This window comes from Cydia splendana, chromosome 15 (assembly GCF_910591565.1).
Source record: "Cydia splendana chromosome 15, ilCydSple1.2, whole genome shotgun sequence".
NCBI lineage: Eukaryota > Metazoa > Arthropoda > Insecta > Lepidoptera > Tortricidae > Cydia > Cydia splendana.
In genome coordinates this window covers 8,613,915-8,628,385 of record NC_085974.1, presented here as the reverse complement: position 1 = coordinate 8,628,385, position 14,471 = coordinate 8,613,915, and the positions used below count along the sequence as shown (strand labels likewise).

At 35.9% G+C, this 14,471-nt stretch overlaps 1 protein-coding gene across 5 annotated transcripts in view; it reads right to left on the bottom strand.

Moving 5' to 3' along the window:
• The window catches only part of LOC134797527 (long-chain-fatty-acid--CoA ligase 1), a 71,703-nt gene that overhangs the window by 13,049 nt on the left and 44,183 nt on the right, over positions 1-14,471 (bottom strand). For 3 of the 5 annotated variants that reach the window (XM_063769797.1, XM_063769798.1, XM_063769799.1), the window contains exons 2-4: positions 12,272-12,541; positions 9,744-9,898; positions 104-227 (exon numbers count right to left, since the gene is read on the bottom strand). In XM_063769797.1, the coding sequence (XP_063625867.1) occupies positions 104-227; positions 9,744-9,898; positions 12,272-12,461 (469 nt within the window). In that variant the 5' untranslated portion in view covers positions 12,462-12,541. Of the gene's footprint in view, positions 1-103; positions 228-8,570; positions 8,990-9,743; positions 9,899-12,271; positions 12,542-14,471 lie in introns of those variants that run through there. The other 2 variants (XM_063769800.1, XM_063769802.1) reach the window with 2 other exon arrangements.

The window sequence follows — 14,471 nt, the reverse complement described above, 5'->3', positions numbered from 1 at the left end:
ATTCGTTATGCAGAGTAGTAACTTTTTACTATAGTTATTTAAATGTCGAAAGATAACGATTGATCAACGACATCCAAAATAGGCTTAAAGTAGAAACACTCACTTGATTCTTTAACTCCTCGCCGGAAAGTTTCGTACAGAGTACGCGTATCTTCGTGAAGGTAACGGAGATATCGACCATTTTTTGCTTCTTTGTAGAATTTTGACACTCGGACCATTTCTGGACCCTGAAACAAAAGGAAAAGGATGGTTAAAAATGTCTGACATTAAAATATTATTTATTACTTAAACTACTTTTAATTATACTATGGCTAGCTGAAACTTTATTAGACGACGAAAGTTAAAGTAAAAGGTCACTAGCCTGAATCCCACGACACAGAACTAATCAGTTGTAATCTCCTTAACGCAACATGCAGCTGTAAACGGGTTATTTATAACCCCATTCACCTCGTCCAACATTTGCCCATTGCAAATTTCAAACATTTTACGCTTCCATTGACCTCAAAAATGCAGCCAAACAAACTAACACCGAATGTTACACAGACTCACTAATACAACATGTAAATAATTCTCTGCTAACCCAATGACATTATGCGTTTGGCCTGGTAACTCTGTATTTTGAGTTGTAGTGTGAACTAATCTTACATGTTACAGTATATTACAAATAGATATCACAGACAATGATAAATGGAACAACGAACGGGTCAAAGTCAGTTGTGGGATAGATACAAACGATTTTGGCAAGCTGTTCATTAGATTATGAATAGTACATTACTTAGCGCATAATTTCTTTATGCATGGGGTTATTCAACTGTGATCTAAGTGATCTTGAAAGAACATTGCTTACTTTCTTATGCAACGTCAGGTTTCTATTAATGTCAAGAATTCGTTCCAATCCGTTCAAAATGTAAACATGTTTTTCTCTAAATTAGAGGCACTTCTGTACACTAGGAAGTAAGAACAAAGATATTTCAAATGTTATCACTACACCTTATAAAACAAAGTCCCCCGCCGCGTCTGAATGAAATTCAAAAACTACTGAACGGATTTTCATGCGGTTTTCACCTATGAATAGAGTGATTCTTGTGGAAGGTTTAGGTATTTAACTTGTTAAGGTTTACCCGTGCGAAGCCGGGGCGGCTTCCCGGTCCTGAGCCAATCTCATCCAGATTTACAATAATAATATCCCGCAAGTATATCAGGAAGTCAGTGCCAGTAGATAAACAATTTTTGAACACAATAACTTTACTTTTAATTACGTTATAGTGAAATAATTATTATTGATATGCTCATCATTACGCATTAAACGCGTCAAGCAACTTGATCTTGTAATGGTGCGCAAGGTTAAAAGGAAGGTAAACGGTTGCCAAGTTAAAAAATGTGCCGACAGTAGAGTATTTTTAGCTGGTACAGTGACATGTTGAAGCGTCTGTGTTATTTCTGGAATCATTAGGCGAACGCCACTTAAATGTATAGAGTTATAATTGAGTGAAATGACCTTGAGCGCTGAAAGCGAGTTGCATTAAAGTCAATGCCATTGATTGCTCTTAAAACATATAGATTAGACAGTTCATATACGAGTAATAATATGTATATACTCGTATTTTACTCTCATCTTAGCATTTCTCCCAGTTGCACACTCAGCTTCTACTTCTGAACCCAGGGTCTGCTAGAATATCGTGTACTTATACTACGTATACGAGTGACTATAGTCCTTACCAAAAATAAGATATTTAATTACATCGTACAAATATAATAAATAAAAAAAATACTCCCAATAGGTATGTTTTAGATATTTCTTCAGAACAAAAAACTATAAGGTACTTAAAGTCTACTGAAGTAATTATTTCCAAAATGAGAATATTCTGCATTTGAAGATGTCGGAAAATATTTTACGTAAGTATATTGCACATCCCTCAATATGAACTCGAACAACTGACCACTGTGATATCCATCTTTAACATAATTATTATTTATTAGTATTGGTTCGTTAAAAGCCCATGTATGGCATGAAGTTAGTTATTGTTCATTGTTAGAATATCGCTGGTTCAATATTACAAAGTTCTATGTTACATTTTTAACATATAGATGGTCAAGCAAATCTTGTCAGTAGAAAAAGGCGGCAAATTTAAAAAATGTAGGCGCGAAGGCGCGAAGGGTTATCGTCCCATAGAAAATTTCAATTTCGCGCCCTTTTCTACTGACAAAATTTGCTTGACCAACTTTAGTTGAAATTCGACTTAATGTCACTATGACAATGCTCAAATTTCAGTTCGATAAAAGTGAAACATAGAACCCGGTTAAATTGGGCGAACGATAGGTATGTTACGATATGGAATCCATACCGTCTAATCAAATAATCAATACTAACAGTATTAGCCAATCCGCCAGGGGCGGCATATGGGCCGTATGGCGCCCCAGGCATATTGCATTTTGTTTTTCTTCCTTGACTTCTGGTGCGGCGAAACGTATTAGCCCGGGGCGCGAAATTTCAAAATACGCCCCTGGGAGAAACACATGAATTTAAAGCCGAATGAATGGCAAACGTGCTCGAGTTGGAGCATGTGTGAGTTGGTCGAACGCTATGAAGAGGTCGGCTTGCGGCAGTCTGCACCGTGCAGTCCATACGGCTTATGACCGCATGAAATAGAGACAAATTACATGTCACGATCCTCAGCAATGAGAAAACGAGAAAGAAGATATGTCTCAGTGAGCCTGGCGCTTATACGACAACAAAACCATTATGCCTCCGCTACACGATGGGCCATCGCCGGCCACTCCAAGGGACGCATTTATGCGTTAGAGGGAGCAAGTGATATTGCTATCTCATTCTACCGCATAGCCATTAAAAAGAAGCCACAGCAGTCCACTATGTCTAGCAAATTTCAAGGATATGTGGAATTCTGTTTTGTTAAAGTATGTCATTTTTAATAGGACAAGCCATGGAAAGCTTGAGAAAACGGAGAGTTACAGATCGGATCGAAGGTCATTGGGACCAGGTAACTTCTTAATGCAAGCCAGTGTTAGGGAAATCAAGTTATTATACCTATCCTATATTCATTTACAAACCCTATTTCACTCACAGCATATTCAAACTATACGTAGTTCACTGACCAGCAACCTGCATTGATCAAATTTTCAAGAAAACAACAAATTAATGATTTCCCTCCTCCCCCCGTCACCCTCGTGGAACGACTGTTTAGACTGTGTCCATACTATGAATGTGGGTAATATACTGTTATCATTTTACATGAAACGTTCGTCGGATTTTCTATAAAAAGACAAGGAATTTCTTGAGAACGGGCATTTCTGCAGAGTTGATCTTGGCATGTAAAAATATAGTCTCACATAAATGCGTGACATTGTGGACATGGACACGTTTGGCTGGAGTTCTATTTCCGCGTTGTATGACGCTAAGGTTATCCTCCGGACATTTTATATCGTTTATCCAGATTTATCGGTGAAGTTTTAATCTTAGTGGAAATTAATCGTTTCTTACATGTTATTCGAGTAAAAAAAATGTGTGGACTATTCGAGCATAAGGTATAAATAAATACCGTCAACCGGGGTGAACAGGGATGGCTGGGGTGAATAGGGACAAAACTTAAAATGTGATTTACTTGACAATTTCTTAATAACTACCTACACGAATTGTATCATACAGAATCTACTATTATTTTCAATCGAATAATACATTTTGTGTTATTTTTTAAGAAATTGTCGGGTAAATCACATTTTATGTTTTCCCTATTCACCCCGGCTGACGGTACCGAAATGGGGTTGGCAACTGTCAAAGGTTTGCATAGATGGCGCAATCATAGCTTGCCCCTTTTCCTATGAGATTTGGCTTAAAGGGCTGGCATCCAGGGTATTAAAAAAAACAAAAATTTGACACAATGCTAGGGATTGACAGGGCAAGCTATGATGGCGTCATTTGCTAAAAACTTCGACCGGCCAACCCCAATATAAGGATTAAAGATATACGTTGACGTGTGACTGACATCTATTAGCGATAGTCGCATAGCAACATATTTATCAACAAAATTAAAGCAACCATAGGAGACTAGCATGATTGAATCACGGGATCACATTGTAAGGCACGAATTCACGTGTCAATACGAGACACTAACATAATTAAATGATTGGCAAGGATTCAGGTGTCACAAGACATCGCCCTACTAGATAATGCATTGACGTCACACTAACAATGCGTGTGATGTATAGTTATTATTGAGTTCACGTTGCAATGTAAAAAAGATTTATTGCATTTGATACATGAATTTTTTAAACTGCATTCTGCATTGTATTGACTGATAAGTGTCACTAAGTATTATGTTTACGTTATGGTTATTTACGCATTGACCTCTTTAATTATTGTTTACAAAAGTTTGTCAATTTTGTTTATTTTGCACAATTAATCGAGTACTTACAATTATTAGGTATGTACCTACCGAAATTTTTTAAAACATTTAGTAAACCATTAGTGAAAAAGAAAACTCGTCGAGAGTATCCAAAATCAAAGCCTTCAAAGATCTATCATAAAAACTAGATGATGTACAGTCAACTGTAAGAACATGGGTGTAGACAACTTACTCAAAAATATGTCCCATAGTTCTCAATTCACTGACATAAGAGTTATGGAACATATTTTTGAGATGATTCGTACACCCATATTTTTACAGTTGACTGTACCAAATATCGAGCCTCGACACTATAATTAATTAATTAATATATTAATTTATGAAATCTAATTATATTAATTCCCAACTATTGTCGCCGGTTTATGTAAAAATTAGTCAACAGCTTGTCATTCATTAGCGACGACGACCATGATCTTCTTCAATATTCACACACATTATTTATAGTAACGACTGGCGTGAGTATTACTCAACGGGAAGGCATTCGGAAATATTTCAGCTGGCTACGGGTCATGTGACTGCTCCGAGTCCATTGTTTAGTTTAGACCATAGAGAAAAAAATACATAGAGTGCTCACTCCATGCATCAGTTTTAGTACCAAAACGACTATTATTTTCGTAGTCGACATCTAGCATCGAGTAGCGGAATTATCAGTAGGGTAGACCGAGGCGAATCGGGTCATTTTTTGTTTGACGGTCAATAAATATATTTTTTAAGGTGATACTGTTTTTATTAATATTCAGTTGGATAAATTATTTATTAATGAACAGAATTCAAGGTTCAGACATAAAATCAAACTTAAATATGATTTATGAAAAATAAAATACAAAACCTCTTAAAAAATCCGATTCGCCCCATTTTAAGGGGTAAAACGGATCAAAAAAACTCTGTCATAAAATCTTAATTAATTATGGTTAACAATGTTAATCATATGATTAAGAATCACAAAGGTCAAATAATTGAGATCAACTATCATTGGTATCTTTAATGTTGCATTTGAGCATTATTTTTATTCCTCCTTTCTAGTTCAATTTTTTATCACGCCACCTACAGAAAGCGCAACATAATATCACTCCTATATGCTACTTTATATTTTAACAATAATTCCAAAACATGCTAATGGCCATTTAGCAACAAAATCGAATAACTGAAATGAAAATAAACAAAAACTGTAAACTTTTGTAAACCAAAACATGAAAAATCACACATATCCGATTCACCCCATATGAGAAAATTAGTTGTTGGTAAGAAAAGACTCTACGTAGGGACAGCGGTTTCGTTAAAACCTTATTAGCAGCTGTAGTCATATTTTCTCCCGACCATTCCCCCTGATACCTCTTCTTTTTATACGTACGCACCATCTAAAACATGCGAACATAAAATAAGCCAAAAAAAACGTCCAAAAACCTTGTTTTATAATGTGATCCTAATCGCCCCCAATCAGATGATCCGAATAACCCCATATCATATGTTTGAATTATTTTCGAGTAACGGAAATATACCTTTAAATACAATAAAAACACAATCAAATCAGGAAACACTATGCGCCATTAACAATAAGTAACAACAATTACAAACCTTTAGCCTTTTGCGTTTACTTTTATCACGGACTGTATTTGCACATTTTTTACATCGGCGGTAAAATCACAATACGTCTGTACGAGCGATTCATCGGGAAGTGTCACCGTGACCGACGCGTGAGTCTTTTCCAATGGCAGTAACTGTGGCGACATGCGTTATGAACATAGCGAACGCGGGACGCTGATTGACTGGCTGTAACTAACCGCGATCTTTCAAATTTTACAGAAATGCTTATTTTGATCCGATTTCCCCAGTGATCCGAATCGCCTCGGTCTACCCTACTGCTTGACAATAGATGTTCCGACAACCGAAAAGTCTAATTCTCAACATTTTTCAGCTAATAGTATTTATTTATTAAATTTTTATTGCACATAAGAAAATACACTGTACAAAAGGCGGACTTAATGCCGTAAGGCACCCATTATAACCGGATTAATCGGAACTCTATTTTCAACTCCTTCCGCTTTTAATATTAGTTGTAAATTGTTGTTCAATACAATTTTCGTGAGTCGCGACACTAGAGAATTCTAGTATCAAGTAGCGGTACTACTGATAATTCCGCAAATCGATGCTAGATGTCGACTGCGAAAATAATAGTCGTTTTGGTATCAAAACTGATGTATGGAGTGAGCACTCTATTCTTACTATATTTCTCTGTGGTTTAGACGGACATCATAAACGGCTCCGAGATTAACCGGCATGTCAATGTTAATGAGATAATCGAACGAACTAAATCTCTGAAACACATTAACAGTAATTTATGAATGAGACATGTTTATTATCTCTCGGATTTTTTACACACAAACAACTGGATTACTGTGCGTTATATAAAGTAACAAAAATAATAATGGTGTTTAAAACGTGTATATATTTTAATGAGTTCTTGTTTCAATACATTTAATTTTCGATACGTCCCGTGACTTTCTTGGACGGTTTGCCAACAATTTCAAAATGGGATGCTAATGATCTATGTTTTATTTTTATTTGTTAAAACTTTGTTATGTTACTACGGACGTAACATTGACCCTACCATTTTTTACAAAACTGTTAATATATAATAATTCCTCATAAGATAACAAGGCAAGATAAAGTATAAATTTATAGCATTGCTACTTAGGGCATACTGAAAATTCCTGGACTGGCCACTTTGAAAAAATAAGTCGTCTCATATATCAGAACCCAGAAACTCTCAGTATGGCTCACGTATTAGCTAGAAAGTAGGTTGAGCATTATTAATCAAAATAAATTCTGAATGAAATTTTACTGATAATATTTATTATGTGTCATTCACAGTTATTTAATATTCTATGCAATTATTGCAATAATCGAACACTGTTTTATTTATTAATGTGATATACATACTTACTTTTGACATACCTACCTAATTTAATAATGTTGATGTTTACGATATGTCAACTGTTGTCAAAAAATCATATTCCAGTTATGGGTGTTATGACTTTTGATATGTATGTTTAAATAAGTTAAACCTTTAAGTACCTACTTAGGGCCGCTGGACATTTATTTCTAGTTTCTAAGGAGCCGATTCAGCAGTTAGATCATGTTTAAATAGTTAAAAATAATGTATGAAACGCCACACATGTGTGTTTCTGAAGAACAAGTCAATGCAATTTGAACGTGGTTCGTAACCACTATCAGCTTGCAAAATAATAATTTAAATTTGTTTAAATCTTGAAAATGTTGTTAGTTACAAAATAAAACAAGTACAATCAGCATAATACGAATCTAACGGATGTGAAAAATAAATAAAGATGTAGAGTCGTGCTCACGAAACACGCAAACGCTTTAAAGCGCATAAAAGTCAATCTAAATCTTATAAATTGCTCAAGGAAGCCTATCATTTTTTTATAATTTCCTAAAGTTTCAATTATCTGAAGTCCAAATTTAAAATAAATAGGATGGATCGTTTTATTTATTTTATTTTCGGTAATCTCTTCATTTTCGGTCTAGATGAAATGCAAATAATGTGAATTTAGACAGATTAGGTACATTATTAATATTTATTATTTGTATTTTCTAGATACTATTGAAAATAATTCAATGAAAAGAAAAAAATCTAGAAATTATCTATAAACTATCTGTAAACGTCCCCAGACCCGATGTTATAGAGCTTTGCCAACTCTACTCGTGGGGATCGGCATTAGTCCTACAAAGTAGCCTAGCGCCAATTAATTTTAGTATGATGTTTATTTATCATCGATTACATCGCAACCATCTTCAAATAATAATTCAATAATTTTATATTACGTCTACAATGTCAGATATTTTATCATTATTTATTTTCTATTTGATATTCAGGCTGGATTAGAGTTCATTTAATATAAATAATATAACTGATCTAGACGGAGATGGCGGTACGACTTAGACACCTTCATTAATAATTGGCCGGAAAAGCTCAACAACGGGAGTCGTGGAAATCAAGGGGAAGAGGCCTTTGCCCAACAGTGGGCCAAGTTTTTTTTTATCGAAATATCCTTTTAACATTTTTGATCAGTAACGCATAGAACTCCCCTTTATCTTTTTTTTTGTCAAGTGGTTCGACGACTAACTTACTTTACATGATTCCGATTGATCCGCCAAGTTGATCGGAGGGCGGATGGGCAAGGTGCTGATGCAACAATCGCAGCACGCCATCCTGATTGTCTTATCACACGAAACGCACTAACGATATCAGGGAAACTATTACAACACTGTATTGCGCAATCAACACTGTCTTTTAAACACAATGCAGCTTAGTCGAGACATTTTACACTTAGCACCTCGGTAAAAGTGTCTCAAAGTATGAGTTGGTCAGTTGACGGTTTGGCTCCCGAGTTCGGAAACGATGTACTTCCTATCACTTTCGTTAGAGACTTGGGCAGGAGAGCAGCCAGCAGGGCTGTTCGTTGTACAATGAGTTAAAAATACCGCTCAAAGATGCGCTCTGCCAAGTCCACACGGCCCGCTTGGATTAGGACAAGTAGAGCTCCGATACCGCAGTATAAAGGAGTTCCCTTTCGTCATCATTATATTTATAATTTAATACGATTTTTATAGAACGAGTGCCAAACATAATAGTTGCGAAGTTTCATAATATTAGTTGTCATCGACGTCATCGTCCACCATTAGGACTAATATCTCATAGTTTATCGCCCGCGGAAATAATTTTGTAATTTGTTATTTTAATAGACATACTTTTTTTATCAATTATTATTATTTTTATTCAGAATTGCTGGAGCTATCAGGCAAAGCTTCTAAGCCGTTATCAGTTATAATCAAGAACATAAGTTCCGATAACGGAAGTATTGACAGTATTATTACAAAACAGCTGATGTGAGCTGAGCAAACAGAACAGATTAATACATGTCCAGATTGTCCAGTAAAATATAATACAATATTCACTGTAATCATTCCGTAAAATGATTACCAAGGACAATTACATAGTTAGTTAACTGATGATAGTGATGATACTTCGTGATTTCAATGGGGAATGCTCTTAAAGAAGCAACGCTGGTCTAAGCCGACTTTACGAAAAGTCCCAGACCCAAGTATTAAACTGTTAAATTTGAAGCTGCTCTTCTTGAACCAAGGTATTTTCATGCATCATCTTGTTCCTATTCATAGTACTTTGATAGTTTACTGTGAGTGTTTATACAAACAGCAACACTCCTAACTGTAAATCGGTGGACATTATTACAAAAGGCTTAAGGTCCACCAATAGTTAACAAGTGTGGGCAATGCTCTTACCGGTTCAAGTAGGCTCTGCTCGTGCAGCGTGACAAGGGGCTTCTCTGGCTTGGGCCGGGTGCTGAGGTAGAAGGCCGACGCGGCCGCGACGCCCGTCAGCGCCAGCGCGCCGGCTGATCCTCCAACCATCCATAGGTACTGGTCGATCTCGCTCACTGAGGACAAAGGGTTTTGATAAGTTAACAAACCCATCTAGAATAAAGACTGTGGGAGTGTTTTGGATGAGAGCGTCAAGGGGTTGAACGGCCTACGTTGGAGGTCTACGTTGAAATTGTACAAGTACTTATAGTTGATATCATACTGAATGATGATGAAGAAATAACTTAGGTCTCAATTTATCTTTCCTGTTTCTTCAAGTTAAAGACGTGGAAGCTATATAACATTTTTAACGGGCTAAAATAATAGCATGTGCAATTTTATTCACTTAAAGCATTTTATAACAGAAACAAATTGCTACGACCGGCAAATTACTACTGGTTACAAAATTTTTTTATTAAAAAAAGTCACCTAGAAGCCTAGAACTACACCATATAAGTCGTGTTAAGATGAGTCGATACAAAAGAAATTTATGATTCACTTTAAAAATAGTTTATTTACAAGTCTGTAGACGTCTAAAAATGGTCCTGACATTTAATCAATAATTCAATACAGTCAGATTGGGGTATATGTTACTATAAGAGATATTGAAAAAACAGTATAAATACAGTCTACGGAAGTGAGAAAGATGTCGATACCATGCTGAGTGCATTACGAACTGTCCGTCTGATTAATAACTCGTTAAAACCAAATAAGGTGGTATTTAATGGCGGACACCATTAATGGCTTACAAGATACCTGTCTGCTGCTAGGGCCTTCGATAATGACCACTTGCCGGCCGGCCTTCGATGTCAATCACAACTTGACTGATGACAATTGACGCGAACCTTCTACTGAGACTTTAAAATTAAAACCTTTTCGAGGTGACAGGGAAGCATTTTATAAAAGAATCATTATTGAATAAAGCGTAACTTATATGATTGTCAGAAATAAGATACAAAGTAATAGGTATATAGACATAATAAATGCTGAAATGCTACAAATAAGGGTTTATAACTCTTTGAAATTATACACAACAAAAGGCACTGACATTTTCATAGAAGCAACATTGCAATTTGCACAGCGATACCATCCGCCAAATAAGGAAATGTCAATAAGACAACTTTCATGTTCGGAGCAACAGTTCCTGAACTATAAACTGCGCAGTCTAGCCAGTTTAGAAAGTGGAAACGGGGCGCGCGCACACGCGGCTTCGTTAGCGCATAGATTTCTCGGGATTCTCTCGCGCTTTCCACTGACACACTTTAGCGTTGTTATTTAAGACATCTCGGCTTTATATGGTGAAATAAAGCGCTATACTTTAGCAATACGTTAAAATATAGTCTGACAAAAAAGAGTACAAAGTAAAAAGTGGCAATACTGTATTAGTGTTGTCCCGTTTTCTTAGATTGATTTGAAAAGGAAGACACTACAGTATTGCCACTTTTTAATTTCTACTCCATTTTGTCAGACTATAGATACGTTTTTTAACTAACAAACGAATTATGCAGTTAAATAATATATAGCTGGAAAAAATCATTTATTTACATACAATATATATACAGTGGTACTACTAAACGAACCATTTTGTACCATTTGGTGTTGAAACTCTAGGTCCATGGGGTCCCAGCGCGCATAAGTTGTTCGCAGAAATCGCGAAGCGTCTGGTTGACGTAACTGGTGACCGAAGAGCTGGCGGCTACCTCGCACAACGTATCAGCATTGCGATACAGCGAGGAAATGCCGCCAGCATCCTTGGTACAATGCCTCAAGGGCCTATTTTAGATTTAAGCTAGTTATTAATTTCGTTTATATATAGCTTGCATGTTGCTCAACCATAACGCATTACTCGATTACGCAACAAGCAAAAGTGGTACTCAACTCAATATTAGGGACAGGGCTAATGATACGCAAAAGTCAATGCCGAAATCCATGTTTAAAACATTAGAAGGGCTCTCATACGATTTGAAGGCGACGTTTAAGGTCGCGACGTTGACCTCGTATTGGTCGATTTCAAAAGCTTTGTGCTGCTCTAATTTCCCTTCATTGTAGATTCAAAGAGCGTAACAATCTTGGCCCTTGAAGGGCCTCGGCGGAAACTACGGCAGTAATCTTATGCATTTTATATCGACAAATGACGTGGTTGGAACCAACAAGCATAAACTAGCCAGTCATTAAGTATGATCATAAATAATAAACGATTTGTACTTAAATAAATATTCAAGTAAGAGGCAAGGAAGACTACTGAAGTCTGTATAAACTTTGAAAAAAAAAATACCCGTAGGTCGGATAACGTATGCTCAAAAAAAGCTATAGAGGGAAATGCTTGGAACACAATTTTTGACTACGTAACTTTGTTTGGACTAGTTAAGAGGTGAACAGCATTTCCCTCTATACCTTCTTATTGCTTGGCCTACCGGTAGACCGGTACTGTAAAATAAAATAAAACTTACAACCACCGCATTGGTTCCACCAAATAGTCTTCTCCTTGACATGTTCAGTCTTCTGTTTTTGTTTTTCAGTCTTCTTTAACTTCTTCTGTATCTTCCGAATGCTTTCCTTAACACTAAACTCAGTCTTATTAGCCTCTTCCGCGTTCACCTTGTCCTTTTTAACATTGAAACCGAATTTCCCGCTTCCCATTTTGGTAGATCTTATTCACAGTTTCACATAGTTTTTATTTGCACATCATTTTCCTCGGCACTTAATACACAAGGCGTAGCCTGAATTTAAAAACATTTTATGACTCGGTAATGTATGTAAATATGGACGCTTAATCGCAGTAAAGATATTCGATATCGGGTAATTTTGTTACAGAATGAATCGGAATCAATAAAACTTAAAGGTTTTATAGTTATATCGAGGACGTAGTGGCCTTGTGGAGTTCATTAACTCCGTCGTTCGGTATCAGGGAATAATCTAGCTTTTGATGATGTACATCTTATCGGTCTGCCGGTCATTGAACTGAACATAAACTAGATATTGTAATTGCCGGGGCAAATGTAGACTGCGAGCATAATAAAGTCTAAAGTAGTCCGATAGGCTATGGAAATGTAAACACTTGAAAAAGTCGTCGCGCTTGATGTTTCTACTTAAGTGCAAAAAATTCCGTCCACTGAAGCAGAAACAATTTAAATATTATCCGTTTTATGTAGGTACTTATTTAAAATGAAAAGGAATGCCAAAAGTTGTTTTAAAACAGTGTCCGATCAAGACCTGTCTGTCTATAAACATGACATGACAACTTACCAAGCAAATGACAAAATCGATTGGATACGAGGTATTGCAATATTTGAAATTGCCTATTTAAAAAGGAGATATTTATTATGATTTTGTGTTTCAATATCTATTTGCTACCAGTAATATACCAGCAACAGTAAGAATTCAAGAAGGAAGAGGAAAGTTAGATAATTTTTTGGTATCCATAGTTGTTTTTACCACAAATATAATGATCTACCTAATAATAGAACTTTTAGAGAAAGTTTATATATAAAAAAAAAAAAAAAAAATTAAAATTTAAACTGTTTATTATAAATAAATTTTACAATATTTTTTTATGTACCTACTTAACCTAATCTACACTATATATATATATATTTGCGGGAGTCTTTTCATTGTGGGCTTGTATCCAAAATAATTCAAACGAAGTTTTAAACTAAGTACAAATAGAAATAATAGAACCTACGACCATCCGGTTTATAATGGGACATTTCAAAGAGAAGCAGCCGGTGCCGTTTTAACCTTCACTGTTATTGCCATCCGGTGTGCTTTTCTCGTGAACGAGAAATAATACATGTATTTACTAGATTAACAATAATGGTAATAGGAAACAAGGTAAGAAATTATATGTATGTCCACAAAGGTAAGGTAGCTGCCACACCGCTGACGGTAACTAAAAAGCGTGTGGCGTTGAGTGCGTTTCGCTGGCCTTTATTCAGACGGGTTTTGCAAGTGCACTTAGGATAAACTAAAATGTCAGTCACACCAATATAAGTACAAAAGAGACGCACTGGCAAAAACAGTTTATAACATTCTAATAGACCCTGAAATCGGTTTCGGAGATATTCATGTTTACGACATCCTTTGCTGTTTCACTGCGAAAAGCTATCTGCATATAGCTCAATTTATGGTTGTTAAAAAATCACCTGAGCAGTTATTAGGGGTATAAGGGGTATTCTATAATTGGTCTGATTATTGGCCGAGAATCATGCTCGTCCAGTATGAAAGGAAACGCGTGATTAACGATAATAAACTGCTCCGCATGTTAAGACATTAAAAACGCATTTAAGTACCGACCCGGCAGTTACCAACAGAGTGGAAATTATGGCTTTCTTTATAGTTTTCTGTGATTATTTTTGTAAAATTGTAAATTCTTAAGTAATCGCGTTTTAAAACAGAATTGAATCTAGGAGTGTACTGAGGTGATCTGACGACGAGCCAAAGTTATCAGGGTAGTCCATCGTGCTAGCTATTATACCTATAGGTTGGAGCCTTAATTAAGTTCAAAAGTATAAACCCAACTGATTACTCCTTCGATTATCCCCAAATGTAAAAAAGGAAGATATTATGACACAGTCGCTTTAGCAACAACAACAAGTTATTTTTTTTTTATCGAATAGGTACATGGATATCTATCTAAATCCAAAAGCAGAC